Raw genomic sequence first — 21,215 nt, 5'->3', positions numbered from 1 at the left:
CTTTTAGCTGGGATTTCAAAGGAAGTCAGGACGGCCCGGAGGCAAAGATGAGGAGGGCACTGAAGAGTAAGGGAGAGTACGTGTGTGTGTGTGTGTGTGTGTGTGAGAGAGAGAGAGAGAGAGAGAGAGAGAGAGAGAGAGAGGGAAAGGGAGAGGGAGAGGGAGGGAGGGAGAGAAAGGGAAGGGGGAAGGAAGGGAGGGAGGGAGAGAAGAGGGTTTTGATTGCCAAATAGCTGGATGGCAGAGCATGTGTTGAATGTTATGGAAGAAATTCTTCAAGAAATGGTTTGGTCTGGATGGCTACTGAAGATCCTTTCTGTGATTTCCATGAATATTTGTTATGTGGTGCTCTGTGGAAGATAGAAAGATAAGTGAAGAGCTTATATACTAGCAGGAGAAAGAAGGTGAAGGCAAATAACTAAAACAAAGCAGAATGTGAAAAATGCTCAAGGAAAGTTATATAGACAGCACACCGAGAAAGTCGAGATTCCTATCTAGCTATTTCAGAAAATTGATGTTCAGAGGAGTCCTGACAGCTAAGTACTAAGCAAGACGACCTGTATCTGAAGCCCAGGCCTTATCATGCGGGTTCTAAATGTTAGTTGAACAAGTGTAGACTTTGTTTTAATAGAATGTGATTGGAAATCAAATTGGGATTTGAAAACTGTTGAATTAATTTGTAGGTACAATTATATCGAGTGTGTGAATATTAAATTCATGCTTTGGACCTGGAACTGGTAAGGAACAAGGAGGGGTACAAAAGGTAGAAGCAAAATAATCCCCTGGCCTACTTTGGTATGTGATAGCAACTACTGGAGACCACTCTGGTCTGGGTGATGGTGTAGACTGTAGAAGAATGGAGAGTGTAAGGCTATTTATTGCATTTTCCATTTATCAGAGAACGTGTTCTGGAGGAGGTGGCTTTTAAGTAGGGATTTGAAGGAGACTAATTTTTTGATGACCATTTAAGGAAAGGCGAGTGCATTCTGAATGGTGCCGCCTGTAGGGGAGGAAGAGGGGGGCTTACTGATGAAGAGAAGATTAGATGGCTAAATAAAGGGAGACCTTCTTGGAATACATCCCCCATCCCATCACAGAAAGACACTGGCTTTAGAACTTTCCAAAGAAAACAAGTATTCTACTGGGAGAAGAGGAGCACTAATATTGGTGAGACAATGATGCTTTATTCTGGATCATAACATAAAAAAGTTTGATGCAACATTTGTACTCCTGCTTGCCCATTAGATGTTTGGCTTGTCAGGACTTGCTTGTGAGTCAACAGTTTGTGGGTTTGGTTTTTAACAACCATGTGGAATGATTCCCTCTGCCATTCATTCCAAGTGTAATGGAATAGCTTGGTGAAAATGTTGGCTTATTAAGTTTTCTGAGTGGAGTTGGGTGTAGGGCAATAGTAAGCTTAAATTTTTTTTTAAGCCTTTGAAAGTAGAGAATTAATAATTGATAGGAAAGTGTGATGTTTGTTCCTTTTAAATTTGCTTAAATAAATAAAAAACAAGCATCAACAATAATGCTGTATTTGAACCATGGCCCACAGATAATGACCCAGAAGGGAAAGCCAACAAATGAGGAAAAAGAAACACAGCTACTGCTCTGACTCAGTGTGAAAATTAAAGCATGATAAAGATGAAATGGCAAAATATCCAAATGGATCTGTTCCAAAGTTATGATATTATACGTTGGCGGTGATGTCAACCAAGAAGTGAATTCTTGTTGTCTCTGTGCCATAAGGATTTGATACCACTAGCTAAAGCTGAAAATTGGCTAATCTCCGACTTAATTAAAATGAGCAGCTAAGAAATGATATTTACTTTGTTAGATTAGCTTTCAAGTATTGGTGCACTGGAAAGAAGACTGGATTTGGGTCTAGATTCCAGTAAGAACTTTGCTAATTATTTTGTGGGTGGCCTTCATCAGGTTTACCTTCCTGAGCGACAGTTTTCTCATCTCTCAAATGAAAGGATTTGACTACTTTAGGGATTGTTCATCTGGAATCTGGGAAATGTATTTTGACATGGTTGTTTTCCATTGTAATCCTTTTATTTCATATGTATAAAAGTATTACTCTGATAAGGCCTCCTCCATTGAGTTCACCAGACTGCAAAAGGGTTCGTGATCCCCAAAAGGTTAAGAATCCCTGGATAGAAGATCCTCAAAGTCCCTTCTAGTTCTTAATCCTTTTATTCCCATAATCCCATTTTCACCTGTAGGCTTAATGCTAGGGATCCAAATGTGAAAGTCTCTATCCATCGAGGAGTTTATAATGCATCTAATTTGTCGTTCAGTCTGGCTCTTGATGACCCCATTTGGAGTTTTCTTGGCAGAAATAATGGAACAGTTTGCCATTTCCTTCTCCAGTTCATTTCACAGATAAGGAAATTGAGGCAAACAGGGTGAAGTGACTTGCCCAGAGTCACACAAGGTATTGTCCAATACCAGATTTGTAACTCAGGAAGATGAGTCTTCTTAACTATAGGCCCAGAGCTCTATCCACTGTGTCATCTAGCTCCCCTAATGCATCTAGTAGGATAGATAAAATTGGACCACAAATGCCATAATTACAGGTACAGTAGAAGTAACATTAGAGATGCCAGTTTCTTCATCATTTGTCCTTTGGGGTTGTCTTGGATCATTGTATCGTTGAGAGTAGTAGTTAAGTCATTCACAATTGCTCATAGAGTGATAATGCTGTCACTGTGCACAATGTCCTCTTGGTTCTACTCACTTCACTATACATCAGTTCATATGAGTCTTTCCAGGTTTTTCTGAAATCATCTTATTTGTCATTTCTTATAGCACAATAATATTCCATTACAATCATATACCACAGCTTGTATAGTCATTCCCCAATTGATGGACATTCCTTCAACCTCCAATTCTTAGCCACTGTAAAGAGTTGCCATAAATATTTTTTGTACAATTTTTTTTCCTTTTCTCTTTTTCACAGTTACTATTGTTAACAGTTTCTCTCCATCCTATTCCCCTCCCCATGATATTTACTCTTTTCTATCTTCTTTCACCCTATCCCTCCTCAAAAGGGATTAGCTTCTGACTGCCCCCTCCCCCAATCTGCCTTCCCTTCTTTTACCCCTCCCTCCTTATCCCCTTCCCCTCCTACTTTCTATGAGGGATAACAATAAGGGATTTGTTTTATGTTGAAGTTGGTGAAGATTTAAAGAATAAATAATTGAATTATAATAATTGAATTTAACGCTTCTTTTTTTTGGGGGGGGAGGGACAATGAGGGTTAAGTGACTTGCCCAGGGTTACACAGCTAGTAAGTGTCAAATGTCTGGGGCCAGATTAAATTTAACACTTCTTATGTGATTGTTTGAGTTTTAATATCACACAGAAAACACCTGTCATTGGAATGCAGGATTTGCCCAGCCTTTCCACATTAGTATTTTACTTGCCCTAACCACCCCCCAGCCCCACCCCACCACTTTCTACATCTTAAACTAAATAGAGATGAAAATTCAGAAAGGATTTAAGTCTTTTTGCCTAAAAAGTCTGTGATCTCTTTAATGGCTTCGTAGACTGAAACTTGACTGGGCTTCTGTAGTTAAGGAGTGCTCCGGAGTGCCTTGGGAGGTTTTTGGAATATCTGCTCAATCAGTGGAAGGACCTTCCCTTCCTCCATCACACATATTGCTGTTTAGGGAATCTGATACTGCTTAGTGCAAAGATCTGATGGAATCATGGAGGAAGAAGGGGGTATGGTTGGATATAATGCATGATTAAACTCCTATCAGATAGGAATGGGGTAATGTCGATGTGGAGACTTTCTGCATTTTTAAAGGTTCAGATCCTTTAACTGTTCTTACTTACCCTCTAAGTTTGGAGATCGTTATCCAGGTGAAGGTTACATTTCAGGATCTTTAAAAATTAGATAGGACCTTTTTAAAAAAAAATCTTGAAATGCTTAGTTTTTGTGTTCTCACCAGTTCCTTAAAAATAAATTTTGTAAAATGAAGATAATGTATCATAAAAGGTAGTTTTAAGGATTAATTAATACCAGGGAAGCTAGGTGGTACAGTGGATAGAGCACCAGTCCTGGATTCAGGAGCATCTGAGTTCAAATCCATTCTCAGACTCTCAATACTTACTAGCTCTGTGACTCTGCGCAAGTCACTTAACCCCCATTGCCTCACCAAAAAAAAAAGATTAAGTAATGCCTTGGAGTAGCATATCTGTTGTTTTGCCTGATAAAAATCCTGCAGCAGGTTTCTTAATGAATCACTGATATATGGTGATGAATCCCAGTGCTATGTCTTGGGGGGGGGGGGGTCGGGCAATGAGGGTTAAGTGACTTGGCCAGGGTCACACAGCTAGTAATAGTAATTGTCAAGTGTCTGAGGCTGGATTTGAACTCAGGTCTTCCTGAATCCAGGGCCAGTGCTTTATCCACTGCACCACCTAGCTGCCCCATTCACTCAATATATATGTTTGTTTTGGTTTGGTTTTGTGGGGCAGTGAGGGTTAAGTGACTTGCCCAGAGTCACACAGCTAGTAAGTGTCAAGTGTCTGAGGCCAGATTTGAACTCAGGTCCTCCTGAATCCTGTGCTAAAGTCTACTTTTTCTATCCAAATTATAATTCCTCATATTCTTGAAGATTGCCATCATCTCTCCCTCAATTTTTTTTTTCTTCTGTAAGATAGAAACCAATCATTTTATGGAGTGTTCTGGAGTCTTGCCTCCTTCCTGGTCACCCTCTTATGCATTCACTCTAGCCTGTGTAAGTTGTTCCTAAAACTTATGATGTAATTGGTTTAAGGCAGAGTATTGGGAAACAATAGTTTCTTTGTTCTGGATACTATCTTTTTTTTTTTTAATGTAACCTAGCAAAACATTAGCGGTTGGGGTTTTTTTGTTTTTTGTTTTTTTTACTGCAGTGTCACACCATTGACTCATTGAGTTTGTAATCTATTATGCTCCGGAAATCTTTTTCTGGAGAATGTGCTGATGCGGTGGATGAAGCACCGAGCTTGGAGTCAGCAGCCTCCAAATCGAGCCTCAGATGATTTGTGTTCCTCGCTGTCATTTAACCAGTGCCTGCCTCAGTTTACTCATCTGTAAAATGGGGCTAATGATACTAACACCTACCTCCCAGAGTTATTGTAAGGATTAAAGGAGATAGTATCGAGGTGATACTTGTCAAGCATTAAACTGTGTCTAGCACATTGTAAGAGTTAATCCAATGCCAGCTATGATGAGCTGTTATTATTTGTTGATGTCTGCTATGTGCACACTGTATTTGTGAAGTGACTTGATCAAATTTCTAATATATAAATTCATAGTAACCTTTATGATGTCTAATTTTGCTCATTTCTTAAAATCTTTTTGGCCTCTCAAGATCTTTTTAGATCTCTATTTAATATACCACAAATTTGACAAATATGCCATCTATGCCTTCCAGGTCCACTGATGAATCTCATGGGGCAAGAGGCCAGAGGCAGATGGGTCCCTGGGACACTAGACAATAGATCTCTTAAATGACAGCTCATTAATGGCAACTCATTATGTCCAGTCATTCAACTAGTTTCAAATCCACTTAAGTACTATCTCATCTAGCCTCAAGCTCTCAATTTTGTCCATAAGGATATTAAGAATAACAAGAATCTTTCAAGTACTTTGCTAACATCTAAGTAATTATAGCTGCAGTATTCACATGTTCTACCACTGGGATTACCCTAACAAAGGAAATGAGGTTAGACTGACATGTTTTATTCTTGATGAAACCAGTTGACTTTTTTTTTTTTTTTGACGGGGCAATGGGGTTAAGTGATTTGCCCAGGGTCATATAGCTAGTAAGTGTCAAGTGTCTGAGGCCAGATTTGAACTCAGGTACTCCTGAATCCAGGGGCTGGTGCTTTTTCCACTGTACCACCTAGCTGCCCCCACTCCCCCCAACTTGACTTTTTTTTTTTTAAGTGAGGCAATTGAGGTTAAGTGACTTGCCCAGGGTCACACAGCTAGTAAGTGTTGTGTCTGAGGCTGGATTTGAACTCAGGTACTCCTGACTACAGGGCCGGTGCTCTATCCACTTCGCCACCTAGCTGCCGCCCCCCCCCCAGTTGACTTTTAATGATCATTTCCCTTTCTAATTGCTAATAGACCAACCCATTGTTGATGGGTTGTTTTTGTTTTTAATTTTGTAAAGGATAGAAGTGAAGTTCATTAGGTTTCAGTTTACAGTTTACCTTTTCTTTTTTCTTTAATGGAAACCAGGACAGGTTTTTCCTTCTCCATTTCTGCAGACCTTTCACCTTTTCTAAGATCTTTCAAAGATCAAGAGAACAGCTGAGCAAATCCAGTTGCCAGTTCATTCTGGTGTCCTAGGATTTGGAGTTGAGAGATTCGAGCTCATAGAGGACAGCTTGGTCTGTCTGACTTCTCTTCTTACTCACCTTGGGTTTTCAGTCCTTTCTGATTATTTTTGTCCTTCCAAGTTCAAACATTATTCTCCTTAGAAAATAAAACAGAAGCAAACTTTGTTCAGTTTTTCTCAGAGGTACCTCTTTTGAAGATTATAAGATTCTTAAGAATTATTCTTTCTTTCTTTTTTTCTTTTTGCGGGGCAATGACAGTTAAGTGACTTGCCCAGGGTCACACAGTCAAGTTTCTGAGGCTGGATTTGAATTCAGGTCCTCCTGAATGCAGGGCCAGTGCTTTATCCACTGTGCCACCTACCTGCCCCCAAGAGACTCTTAAGTTTTGTCTGTACCCCCATGTCTAGCATAGAGTTGGCACCTAATAAATAGTTCTTGAAAGATTGATCACCCCAGCCTCCCCACGAAAGATGAATGGGAATTTTTACCTAAATTTTCATTATAATACCATTTGGTTCTGTAGTCAAATAGTTTGGCTTTGTTTTTCAGAGGTTATTCATAGTCTGGCTTTCTAGAAGCCAAGATGTGTTACACTTGATTGTAATGACTTGTATATGCATCTGTAATCTGAAACTAGTTAATTTCAAAATCAATCAAAATAAACAGCAAAGAACCACAATAATATAGAGGAGAGCACTATAATTCTAACCCCCAGTCCTAAGTCAACAAGTGACCAAGTTTCTAAACACATGTGAACATTATCCAAAATATTTTTACATGAAGATTAGATGAGTGAAATTGAGGTTAGGTTGTTCTCAGAAAACACAGTATATACCTTCTGTCAACATGAAGTTTCAAAGCATATTCAGTACCTTAAAGGGCCAGTTCATGAGTTAAGGTGGATTTTCCTCAGACATCTGTGCGTAAATTATATTTTGGGTAAGTTTTTGTCCATAGATGATGAGGAAGGACCATTAGAAGTAGTTATTCTTGTTCTTTGGAGTAGTTAGGAATTTATAAAGAATATACCTCTATACTTAAAGTATCCATGGTTTAATCACTTTTTCCAAAAACACTTTATGTATTGGAATAAATTATTATGTTGGTGTAAATGAATATCAAGATGGCAGCTCTTTGCGTCCAGTCAAAGGAAATGAGCTTAGTCTGACCTGTGGGGTTTTTTTTTGTTTGTTTGTTTGTTTTAATGAAGGGTATACTTTGGTATACACCTTGGTAGATGATATTCAGGAGCTGCTGTAACTGAAAATTCATTATTCTTAAATTGACCAGGTGGTAAAACTCTCTGACTTTAATTAACTAGGCTGATCCTTGAATGATAGATGTGAAATGAATTGAATGAATCACTTCTCCATTTAAGTAGTAGGATCTTCTCTTTTGAAAATGCAAGATTACAGCCAAAGTATAATGAGGAAGAAGATGGTGGATGCTGCTGATTTTGGGGGAAAAATGTATCCTTCTAGCCAGTCTGGTGAAATATTATATGTAAAATGGGAATATGACTGATAGAATGAAGTAATTCTGATTCTGTCTCATTCCCTATTGACCCTAGGATAAACTGCAATCTCTTCTGTTTCATCATTGGCTCCCATCCCATCTTTTTAGGCTTTATTACTCATGATTCCCCTATATCTATATATCTATCCCATCTATCTATTCATCCATCCATCCATCCATCCATCCATCCATCCATCCATCCATCCATCCATCCATCCATCCATCCATCTATCCGTCTATCCATCCATCTGTCTAGTGAAACTAGATAATGTGTACTTGTCATCTCTGTGCCTGAAGTGTTGTCTTTTCTCACCCATGGGCTGCTTCTTGGAGCCCCCACTTCCCTGCTTATCCTGTGCTTGGCACTTGACTCTTCTCACCCTCCTCCCATTAAGTGCTTTCTATTTCTTTTGGGTGAGAACATGCTCCTTCCTCTCTACATAATGAAACCCTCCAAAAGAATGCAAGCCCCTTGAGAGCAGGAACGGTCTCATTTTCCTTTATATCCCCAACACAAAACACACTGACAGCGTACAGGAGGTGCTTATGATATCTGTATTGAATTAAAGCATGAGAAGGAGTAATTCTGAAATTTATATAAGAGGCTTTTCTCGCCCCTCTGTGTTTCAGTCTTTACTTTGAATGAGCCACATACATAGGCTACAAAATAGTTGTTTCTGAAATATCTTCCTTTATTGTGTTGCAGTTAAGAGTTTCTCATGTTACCTAACTAGAAGTCACTTTCCCCTCCCTCTCCTTGATTCATGCATCTCCCCCTCCTCCAATCATCTTGTCTTTGTTATCTTGTACTTGTTGTATGCCACCAGTGGAATAGAAATCCTTTGAGGACAAAAACCCCAAGCACCAAGCACAGTGTTTTGTATGTAAGAGCATTTAATAGATGTTTATTGGACTGAATTATAATCCTTGACTTGAACCTGGCAAATTGTAGGCAAGGTTTGTGCATTATTTAATTGCCATTCTCCCTATAAGGATTGTCTTAATAAGTTGGTACCTTGTTTGACCCACTAAATTTCTGAATGATATTCCTGGCTAATGAAGACAAGCAGATGGGTCATAAATGGAGCTGTTAGCTGTGAACAACCAAGAAGGTGGTGGTGAACTTCAGCTAGAGTGTTAGTAGTGGAGAGTGAAGGGGTGAAAGAGAAAGAGACCCTGATCTGGTGAATAAAGAACTGGATGGAAGATCTGTGTTTGAATCCTGCTTGTAACTGTGGAATCATGGATAAAATTACTTGAATTTCTTAGCATCCTCAGGCAACACTTTTAAAGTTGTAAGTTATAGATAAATTGTTGCTATGCTTTCATGGAACAAGTGGCAGGCATGAAATCACAGTTCCAGACACTGCATAACTCTTGCCTCCTTCCCCCCACAAAATTAAGAGTGATTTTTTTTTAAGTTGGAAAGAGAAGAGGAAATACTGATAATATTTTAGAGAGGAAACTGAAATGTATACTGCCAAGGAGGTAGGCACCTCAGAATGTCTTCAGTGCTCTCCATGGTGACTGTAATCTCCAATTGGAGAGGCATGGTGACCATTTATTTACTAACTCAGAATCACAATTGGTAATTATTTTACCACATGCCACATAATTTTTACTTACATATTCTATCCCTTTTCCTGTAAAGTTTCAGAAGTCTCTGTCAAAATAAAATGGGTCATTAATAATTCTAAGGCCTCTCCACTCAGTTTTCTCCCCTTATAGGGATTTATATCTCCTGACCTTTTTTTTTTCTGTTGCTATTATAATTAGTAGTGGTGAGGCTGATGGTGTTCCATCACTGTGATTCACATAAAAATTCCGGCCCTATTTTCCATGGTGGGGCGGAGGGCTATAGGAACATGTTCATTCTTTAGCCTCAAATGTTTGAGAAGCTAGAAAACCTAAGGAATTTCTGTGGATTCCTTATATTAAGATCAGATGTGCAAATGTCGCACAGAATGTCTTCCATATTTGGGTAAAAGTGGGTTTAGATGGAAAATACTTGAGATTTCTGAATTGCCACACATCTAGGAGCAAAATTTGAACAAGAATTGTATGGGGTTGGTATCACTTCCTTGGTTGTACGGGATTAGCAATCTAGTGTCTATTAAGAGGGGATTCAATTGTGTCTGTTATGTCTCTGTCACTATAAAATATTTTATGAAGCATACCAAACCAGGCTAATGAAGCCACTGGAATGCAGAGCATCAACATGACTGATTGAAATTATCTGAGGCTTGATATCATCAGTTAGAGGACAGTAATTAAACCATTTACCAAATCTTCATTTTAAATGGACACTGAGATGGAATGCATGCCCAAGGACCAACCTAGCCATGTTCAAAAGTGACACATCTTCCTCAAAGGGTCAGGTTATAAGTTGTCCTGTTAGACTCTAAATTGCTTGAAGATAAGGACCATAGTGATAGGTGCTTACTTTATTGTTCTTCACTCATGTCCAACTCTTCATGACCCCATTTGGGGTTTTCTTGGCAAAGATACTGGAGTGGTTTGCCATTTCCTTCTCCTGCTCATTTACAGATGAGGAGACTGAGGGTTAATTGACTTGCCCCCAGGGCAACACAGCTTAGACACGGCAGGTCTGATTTGAACTCAAGAAGCTAAGTCTTCCTAGCTCCAAACCTGGTGTTCTGTCCACTGTACCACCTAGCTGCCCCAGGTACTATACTGTGTACTTCATATATAGTTGCAGATTCATTGCTCAAACAATCCTCTTATTTGCTTTTACCATTTCTTTTCTTTTCTTTTTTTTTTTAGTGAGGCAATTGGGGTTAAGTGACTTGTCCAGGGTCACATAGCTAGTAAGTGTTAAGTGTCTGAGGCCGGATTTGAACTCAGGTACTCCTGACTCCAGGGCCACTGTACCACCTAGCTGCCCCCATTTCTAATTCATCTAACTTATCATTTGACTTTAGCAAGAGTTAGAATTCTTTGGCACCTTTGCTATGTTTAACTACTTTTTCTATGTATGTATGTATGTATGTATGTATGTATGTATGTATGATACACTTACATTTATTCCCACCCCCACCCCCTTTGACCGTATGCTTCTTCTGAGTAGAGATCATTATTTTGTTTTTTGTTTATATTTGTCTCCCAGCACCTTGCATAGTGCCTGGTGCCTGGTAGGAGCTTGATAGAGGTTGTTTGTTGTTTGATTGATGCAATCTCTTGTTCTATTTGATCTTACTTTATTTCAGCAGTTTGGATTCTTCTGAACAAATACATTCAGGGCAGAATTTTCTTTTGTCTTGATTAAATTGGCATTTGTTTGAAGTCACACATAGTTTTCATTTTCTTAGGTTACTTTTTTATAACTTGGTCACATCTGTAACAGGAGTCTCAATCACAATGTTTTCATATTTTTGAACAACATGTATTCCCTTATTTGAGAAACTTTGGAGGTCAGTAGTTCTATTAGTTGGAATCTTTATTTTGTTAGCATTGAAAACCAGTGGTTTCTTTTTTAACTTCCTTTTTGGTTCAGTTATTTTACTTTCCAAAATATTATTTATCATCCTTCCAGACTTCATCTGAGATGCGAGATGCAGGCCATGCCTCTGAGGCAGAAAAACTACGTCATGGGGATATTATTTAATTTAATGGAGGGAGGACTTCGGCACATTTTGTGATTGTATGCTATATAAAAACCTGACTTGCTTCCTAATTGGATTGAGAACAATTTGAACTTGAATTCGTTGGTACCTCTTTCCCATATTTCTGGTCCATGAAGTTGAAAGTAAGGAATGTTGGTCAGGCAGAATAACAAACATCTTTCCTTATATGAAGAAGGGCACAGCTTCTGTTGAGGACCAGCATTACCTTTCTTCCTTCTTCTCTTTCTTTCTTTCTTTCTTTGTTTCTTTCTTTCTCTCCCTTCCTTCCTTCCCTCTATCTCTCTTTTTCTTTCTTTCCTTCCATTTTTATTTAAAGCTTTGAGTTCCGAATTCTATCCCTCCTTTCCCTCCCCCTTCCCTGAGATAGTAAGCAATCAGATATAGGCTATATATGTGCAACTATGTAAAACATTTCCATATTAGTCATTTTGTATAAGAAGATTCAAAGAAAAGAAAAAAATGAAAGAAAGTGAAAAAATAGCATGCTTCAGTTTGTATTTAAACCATATCAGTTCTTTCCCTGGAGGTAGATAACATGCTTCATTATTAGTCCTTTGGGATTGTCTTGGATCACTGTATTGCTGAGAATAGCTAAGTCCTTCACAGTTCTTCATTGTACAATGTTGCTGTTACTCTGTACAACGTTCTTCTGGTTCTGTTCACTTTGCTGTGTTTGTTCATGTAAGTCTTTCCAAGTTTTTCTGAAATCATCCTGCTTGTCTCTATAGCACAATAATATTCCATTACAATCATATACCATAGCTTGTTTAGCCATTCCCCAGTTGATGGGCATTCCTTTTATTTCTGATTCTTAGCCACCACCAGAAGAGCTGCTATGAATATTTTTCTACAAATAGATCCCCTTTTCCCCTTTTTTGGATGTCTTTGACTCCCCTTCTTTTAAGTATCCTCATTTCTGGAAAGGAATCTTTATTTTATGTCATTTGCCTCTTCTGTTTGAGTCTCAGGCTTTTATCCCATTCAAAAAGAGATTTTTTTTCCCCAATTTTTCCTTGTCATGTCACCTCTTCTCTATTCCCCACAGAAATAGCATAGGACCTTTAACTCTGATTCAAAAATCTTTTAATGTTAGAGCTGAGAAGTACCTTCGAGATCATCTAGTTCAATTTCCTTTTACACCTGAAAAAACTGACGTCTGGAAAATGGATGTAGCAATAAGAAATGGCTAGATGGGTACAGGAGAGGTATTATTTTTCTCCTTTTCTTGATCTCTTGGTCATATGAGAAAGTCTACTTTTCTTCTAACAATGTATTAAAGAAAATCAAAGTTGAGTGAAGGAAAAATTTTATTTATAGATAGGCCTTGTTTAAAATGCTTCTCATTAGAAAAACAATGTTTTGCCGGTTGGATAGCAATGTACAAATCAAGAGAATGCAACTGATGCTGAGGGAGAAGGTATGCTGTTGTCCTAGTCGCCTGGGGCTAGGAGAGGGGGATCTCTGGAAAGATAGGAAGTGCACATTTCTGGAGTAAGCTATGGTCCCTCTGTTTTGATTATGACTCTGAGAGAGACCTGTGGGACAGATCTGGAGGTAAAAGGTAGTTAGTTCTTAAAGGTGTAAGGATGGGAGAATAAACTTGGTTTGGTGACTAGAGGAGCAAAGTGGCCAAGGACTCTGGAAATGCTGAGGAACAGTGACAGAAAAAAAAGGGAAATTTTCATTCTCTCTCCCATTCTATGAAGGGGCACCTTGGAGGGCATTTATTCCAAAACTTGTGTTCTGTAGATGAGGAAACTGGGACCCAGAGAGTTTAAGTGACTTGGCTATGATCAAACAATAATTGGCTGACCCTGCTCCAGTACTCTTAATTCAGTACCACACTGTGTCCTCAAAAGTTGTAAGGCTCCATGTGTCATGGCTGGTAAATGTTGACCTCAGGCCAGGGCCTGTGGAGAACAACTTCAGTGTCGCTGTCCATGATGCTCATGGCTAATGTTAGAGAACTGACATTCTTTTTTGAGGAGGCAAAGGAGGAAGAATATACAAAATGTAAGTTGTATACAAAATCATTTTAGCTTGAAGGAGAGAGGAAAACACTAGTAATGGGGGGACTTCAGGGAAGACTTCAATGGAGTTAAGCTTTGTAGAAAGTTTGAGGATTATAGGAGGTGACTTGAGGAGGGAATGCTCTTCAGGCATGGGGGAGGGGTGGATGTCTTGTGCCTAGAATGTCCTGGAGGAAGAACTTCAAGTAGGTCAATTTAGGTTATTAGCATTGCAAAAGAATCCTAAAATTTGGAGCTAGAATAGAATTTAGATCATTTAGATCAATCCCCTCATTTTACTGGTGAGGAAATCGAGGCTCAAGAAGATTTCATTTACCTGCCCAAGGATCTTTGGTTTTCCCTTTGTTTGATGGAAGGGTTCACTATTGGGAACTGGTTCACTGTCTGCAACCATGTTGGTTGCATTTTAAAAGTGGCTTAATTTATTAAAATTAACTTGAAATTCAATTCTTCAAGAACCCATCTGATAGGTTTGCATGCTAACAGTGGGCAAATGTTACTAATAACTTCATGTAAATATTGTAACCTACCACCAGAGTCTTCTATCAGTTGCAAATAGCAATAAGTCTTTTTTTTTTTTTTAAGTGTCTAGATGAATATGAAGATGATGAAGCAGGCCAAAAAGAAAGGAAAAGAGAAGATGCTATCACACAACAGAATACTTTACAGAATGAAGCTGCAACGTCAGACCCTGGTGGTTCATCCCTATTGCAGGTAAGGATTTTAAAATTATGAACATATCAACAGATCTAACTTTAGTCACTTCCCAAATTTCCAAGTCGGCAGTGAGGTGGCACATTGACCAGCACAGACAAACAAACAAAAATGACAAAAAACAAATTTCCATTAATCTCTTAGGAATTCTGCTGTCAGATTTGATCTAACATCACCTATTCATTTTATTTTATTAAAAAAAATATTTTGGGGGGGGGCGGACAATGAGGGTTAAATGACTTGCCCAGGGTCACACAGGTAGTAAGTATCAAGCATCTGAGGCCAGATTTGAACTCAGGTCCCCCTGAATCCAAGGCCAGTGCTTTATGCACTGCGCCACCTCACTGCCCTACCTATTCTATTAAGCAATTTTAGAACCACCCAAACATAGTTTTTCATCTTAGTTGATTCTTGCCCGTGGGGGAACCACTCAGTATGCTGGTGACCTTCTGCTAGAGTTCTTGACAAGGCAGGGACACGTATGGGGATTCTGTCCATTGCTTATCCTTTGTTCCCAGTACATGACTCATTAACCTCCTTTTCTACTCTCCCTCCCTATATCCTTTTTTTTTTTTTTTTAGTGAGGCAATTGGGGTTAAGTGACTTGCCCAGGGTCACACAGCTAGTAAGTGTTAAGTGTCTGAGGTCGGATTTCAACTCAGGTACTCCTGACTCCAGGGCCGGTGCTCTAGCCACTGTGCCATCTCACGGGGCCCTGCCCCCCCGCCCCGCCCCCGCCCAATATCCTTTTTACTGCTTTACATTTAATAGTTCCAAATCATGCTCACCAGGCTCCTTACTGTTGCCCATTGGTTGGGACCTACAATCTTGAATCTTTGGTGACGTGTTCCACTAGTGTTTTTCTAGAAGATTTACAAAAAAGTAAGCAGGGCCTTTGTTTCATGAAGAAGCTTGGGCTGATGGGTTTTACCCTTTCATAAATTCATTCTAGTGCACAGTTCATCAAAACTTTTAGATTTAAAAAACAAAACATTAATTGCCACCTAGCTGAATTGTTGGCTGTCTGGTGCTTTAAAACAACAACACTCCACTATGTTCAAAACTTTACATCTAAATGGTTAATAAAAGTCACATAGAACAGGGGCAGCAGTGGAGCCTTGAACATATAATTAATTTTTAAAAATTTAATGAAATTTTCATTCTATCATTGCTTTTATCCACATATATTTGAAAAATAATGAATTTGTGCAGGAGATATTATTCATTGTAAAGAAGATAAGCTTGACACTTTTATATAGTCACATGCTCACTTTGTCACTGCTAAATAAAAAATAAAGATCAAAATAACAACCATATAACCCTCAGTTTGGGAAGCACTGCTTGGGGAAAGCACTGAATCAGTTCATACAAGTCTTCCAAAGTTTCTCTGAAAATCTTCCCTTTTATATATAGTATTTATATGGTATTCAATTGTATATTCATATGACATAATTTGTTCAGCTGTTCCCCAATTGATGGGCATTTCCTTACTTTTCAGTTCTTTGCCACTACACAAAGAGGTGCTATAAATAATTTTGTACATATAGGAACTTGTTGTTGTTGTTCATAGGAACTTTTCAGTGTCTTAAGGATATAAGCTTCATAGTCTTATCACCTGGCTTGATCTTAATAAAGTTGTTCTTTTAATAACCACTTGTAGAATTATGTTGTGTATTGATGTAAAACTGTGACCTTTATCTTATGAAATCTTTAAAAAAAATAAGGACTTTGCTTACATGTAACATCTCTACAATTCTCCCCCATTCCTCACTTGCAAAAGCCAGTTCTTCCTGTAACTTTAGGATCCTCCTTCCCTTGGGCTAGATGCCTTGAATTCTTTTAAGACAATAAGGTAATCTCTGTGTTCCCCTTAACTTGGGTTTCGGTTTCTTCTTAACCTCTTAAATTCTGTGCTTTTTATCTGGATGGAGAATTCAAATCAGTTCAATGATCATTTATCAATCACTTCCTTTATTCTGAGACCTATGCTAGGTATATTGGGAGATTAAAAAAATATATCATCAAGGCTTGAGCCTGGATCTCATGGAAGTGGCTATAACCTGTTTGCAAATAACTAATACAGAACAGATCATCATTGCATGAGAGAAGTATTAATTGAATAGAAGTGGTGAGCTTCTACAAGCTCCATAAAATTTCCAAGACACATTTGAATACATCACGCAAGTTCTGTAATAATGACCTACCTCAGTGCCCGTTGAAGGCTGTGTTTTTCATCTTGATTATTAAATATACTTTATATAAATAGTTTGATTCATCAGACACAACAAACAGGCAAATTATTCCACCTGAATACTTCCCCCCCCCCCAACCTGGGACACTTCTGAACCCAGAGGGAAGAGAATGGGGGGATGGGACAAATTTAGAGAATATTTTCTTTTTCATCTTTAAAGCCAGTTTATTTTTACTGGTCATTATTTGCCCTGCTCTTTTGTGTCTGAAGCAGGATTTGAACTCAGCTTTTCCTGACTCCAGGTCCGGGGCTTTGGTGATTTATCCACTGTGCTACCTAGCTGCCACTGTTTTTTTTTGTTGTTGTTGTTTTGTTTTGTTTTTGCTTTTTTGCTCATTTGCTTTCTTGAAAAAACGTGGCATTTGGGATGGGAAGAATCACCAGAAGAATTGGTATTGGCTGTTTAGAATTTGTCCTGGATAATACTGGAGAGATGTCTCACTTACCTTTCCAGTCTTACTTCATACTCTTGTTCTTCACACAAATTCATACCTGTTGTCACTTTGTCCTCTCTGTTTTCTGTACATGACCTTTCATTGCCTAACCCTGGACCTTTGAGTAAGGGCCCCCCACCTCCATGTGTAGAACTCACTTCTGCCTTATAGAATCCTTAGAACCTATCCCAGGTGCCACCTCTTCCCTGAAGCCATGCCTGATCCCTCTGATAGAGCTCTCTCTCCTAGGAAATTGCTTAAGTACTTTGTGCTTAACAGATTTGTATCCTTTCTCATAGAAGGAGAGAGTTCCTGTCTTGTTTTTTTGTCTCCTGGTCCCCACCTACCACTGTGCATAAGGGAATTCTTAGATCTTAGCATGAACCTGTCATAAAATCACTTCTACACAAGCATACAATTTCCAAGAATAAGATAAATCTTATATTACAATTGAAACCTACATTTTCCTTAAGCTTATACTCATGGTTGCTTAGAGTCAGTCAATAAGCATTTATTAAGCACCTACTATATCCCAGGCACCTCGTTAAGCACTGGGGATATAGAAAGAAACAAAAACCAGTGCCTGCCTTCAAGGAGCTTAGAATCTAACAGTGGAAACAACAAGCAAACATATGTATAAACAAGCTATATACGGGAAAAAGAGGAAATGATTCAAAGAGGGAAGGCAGTGATCAGAAGTTTTCTGTAGAAAATGGGATTGTAGTTGGAACTTGGAAGGGAGCCAGTAGGTGATGAAGAGGCTTGGGGGACAGATGAAAAATGCCTGCAGTCTAGAGAAGAAACAGCATGGGGGGGTCAGTGTCACTGGATGGAAGATTACATGACAAGCAAGGAATTTGCTAATATCCTCATTGGAAAGATGAGAATGGAGATCTAGAGATGTCAAGTGACTTCATCAATCAAGGTCACTGTCTAAAATATCTAATGAGTGGTTGCCAATAAATTATAAGCTTTAGCCAGAGTTTATACTTTTAAGCATTTATTAAGGAGAATAAGAATTTGGTGAAGAGAGAGAAAGAGGCCAAGATGCCTACATCTATCTATCTCAGGGAGCACTCATTTTAGCTCTGCTCTCTGAGAGAGAGAGAGAAAGAGAGAGAGATAGTGTGATAGCGCGAGCCTCGCCCCTTCTTCATCCCACAAGCCTCCTGTGGAACCAGAACATCCCATCCACACGCACACAGCTCCAAGCTAATTGACTAGTAGCTTTGATAGACAGTACCCACAAGCAAACGTCACTTCCTGACACCAAGGACCTGACCTTCTAGGCCGCATGGTTTGCCCTCAGATGCCTTCTCCTCATGGTGGAGCTTTCCTACAGTAACTCTCCAGCAGGTGGCGTCATTCCAATCATTATGTCACAAGTCATAAATAGGAGAGATGGGCTTCATATCTAATTCACCGAACTGAAATCCTTTACCTGTTAGCCAGAGAACCTGGTTGAGGGGTTTGACTAAACTCTTAGTTATTTCTACAAAAGTCCTGCCTGTTTTTTGTGGGGAGATTTTATAATGAGCTGCTATTACTATACCAGTTTGGGGTAGGCATGTTTTAATTTATTGATATTATATGCCATTAAAGGATTGACTGGGTGTCTCCCTAACTTCTCATGGTTTCAGGCTGCCATCCCTACCCTGTCCTAAGAGGGAGAACCCAGAGCCAAGAGCACTTGCCAAAAGAGAGCTTTTCCAAGAGTTTTTATCCTTTTTCCATCGAGGCAGGTTATTATACATTGAGTAAAGCTAATTGGTGGGGGCAGCTAGGTGGCACAGCAGATAAAGCACTGGCCCTAGATTCAGGAGGACCTGAGTTCAAATGCAGCCTCAGACACTTGATACTTACTGGTTGTGTGAACCTGTGCAAGTCATTTAACCCTCATTGCCCTGCACCCCCCCCCCCAAAAAAAAGCTAATTGGTTAGCATCATTCAATCTTATTGTTTTACTGGACTTAAAAGTGGTCTACATTAAAATGCACTTTACAGGTGACATAAGGGAGAAGAATATAAAAGACCCTAGATGAAGGGCTAAGGCTAAGTATATTATTTAGGTGTGGTTTGATCCCATCAGTCCTGCCCTGAGCTAGACAAAAGAGTCTAGCTCCATTTCTTTTGTTCCCTTGGGTTTGTCCCAGATCAAGGAGAACTGGACTTTCTGGAGGGTAGTGGAAAAAGGACTAAGAAACTGATCCCTGGGTCCCCCAAGAAATTGATTATTAATAATTATTTTCTTAATGTTAGCATTTTTTTTAAAAAAGAAGGATCTCATGTTAATACTAAGAACTTATGTTGTATAAGATTTTCAATTTTCCAAAGCATTCATCTGTCACCACCACAACCCTGTGAGATAGGTGTGATGCAAATATCTGTATCCCCATTCTACAGATGAAAGTGACTTCTATGGTCTCCTCACTAGGAAATAGTATATACATATACATATATATATATAGTATATACATATACGTGTGTGTATGTGTGTGTGTGTGTGTATATATATATATATATATATATGAGACTTCCCTCTTGGTCAGTTTCACTAAGCACCCAGTGGATAAAGCACTGGCCCCTGATTCAGAAGGACCTGAGATCAAATCCAGCCTCAGACACTTGACACTTACTAGCTGTGTGACCTTGGGCAAATCACTTAACTCTTATTGCCCTGCAAAAAAAGAAAAGAAAAAGAAAGAAAGGAGATATACCAAGTGGAGTTCAGAACCAAGTGTGCTGCTTGCCCCATCCATTCTGCTCCCCTGCCCCTGCTTCTTTTAGGCATTGCCCAAAGGGAGTGTTGTATTTGGAAATAGTAGTGGGATTATAGAAGCTGTGCCTTCTTTTAACACACTAATTGATCTCCCTTAAACCTTGCTTAGTTTTTAATCCTTGTCACTCATGCGTCTAGATTGCCTACTGTTATGGCATAGTTCTGTTCTCATGACTTTTAAAAGGACATTTGAGTAGCAAGGATATTTTTTTAGTTTTGACATGGGGGTTGGAACTATTAAAGTTTAAAGCAGCCTACTAGCTAAAGGACTGACACACCTAAGAAGTAAGGGAGATAAGCCCATTAAACATGGCTGCTGCCAAGGGACAAGGATAACTCCAGAAGTCAGGACCACCACCCCTCACTCAAGCTTTCCCCACCCTCAAAGGGAACTTCCCATAGTCAGGTGGTCACCCCATTCATCCTCCCTCCTCCCCCCACCCCCCAACGCCTCCATCCACTATAAAGGCTTTGGCTTCCTTCCTGATCAACGAGAAAGTCTGACTTTCCTCTTGGTCACTTTCGCTAAGCACCCAAATAAGACTATTTCATTCTAATTAGATTGTATGTGAGAGGGTGTAATTCTTTAAAGAGGAATACCTAAGGACCCCCACCACCTATTTCCCTGTGACAGTTTCTTCTGAGAGGGGAATTCTTCCTATTCCTACATTCACTTTGGGATTTTACTCTTTTCAGGACAGAATAAAGTAAAAACTGGCATTTAACCCCCTCACAGGCAGCCTCTAACCTGCTTGCTTAGGTTGTTTGCCTGTTATGCCCTCTCCCTTCCCCGTTCCCAATTGCTCCATGCTTGCAGTTCCCACTATTCTGAAACTTATCTCCAGCCCCTGTACCTTTCTTTTTACAGGCTGCCTTCCATCTCAGGAATCAGATCCGTGCAATAGAACCCCCTTGTCTCCTTTCTAGGCTCAGAAGCCTTCCCTGATTCTATGATTAATGACCCACCCACCAAATCCCTTTGCATTTCTCTGTATGTGTCCTCCTGATACTTATTTGTGCACATTTTGTTTCCATCAGTAGGATTATAGGATAACAAATTTAGAGCTGGAAGGGAGATGATCAAGTCAAATACTTGGCCTGTTTCGGTGGCGAGATGGGAACCCAGGTCTCTTTAACTGCCAGTCTAGCGTTCTTCCCATCATGCCACACTGCCTGCTGATGGAAGCTCCTTGAGGTCAGGAACTTATATCTTCATGTCCCTAGCACCTAGCACTGGGCCCGGTGCAGAGCAGGTGCTTGATGTTAATAATAATAATAATAATAATAATAATAATAATAATAATAATAATAATAATAATAATAGGGGGCAGCTAGGTGGTGCAGTAGATAAAGCACCAGCCCTGGATTCAGGAGTACCTGAGTTCAAATCTGGCCTCAGACACTTGACACTTACTAGCTGTGTGACCCTGGACAAGTCACTTAACCCCCATTGCCCTGCAAAAACAAACAAACAAACACAATAATAATCATCATCATTAT

The 21,215-nt window shown here is 39.4% G+C and overlaps 1 protein-coding gene across 1 annotated transcript in view; it reads left to right on the top strand.

Moving 5' to 3' along the window:
• Positions 1 to 21,215, top strand: part of PAWR (pro-apoptotic WT1 regulator) — a 152,273-nt gene that overhangs the window by 87,493 nt on the left and 43,565 nt on the right. Inside the window, exon 2 of the mRNA XM_043968902.1 lies at positions 14,123 to 14,251. Within this exon, the coding sequence (XP_043824837.1) occupies positions 14,123 to 14,251 (129 nt within the window). The remainder of the gene's footprint in view (positions 1 to 14,122; positions 14,252 to 21,215) is intronic.

Source organism: Dromiciops gliroides, chromosome 5, assembly GCF_019393635.1.
Source record: "Dromiciops gliroides isolate mDroGli1 chromosome 5, mDroGli1.pri, whole genome shotgun sequence".
Classification (NCBI taxonomy): Eukaryota; Metazoa; Chordata; class Mammalia; order Microbiotheria; family Microbiotheriidae; genus Dromiciops; species Dromiciops gliroides.
Note: the sequence above shows the minus strand (reverse complement) of the source record. Positions and strands in the feature narration are given on the sequence as shown.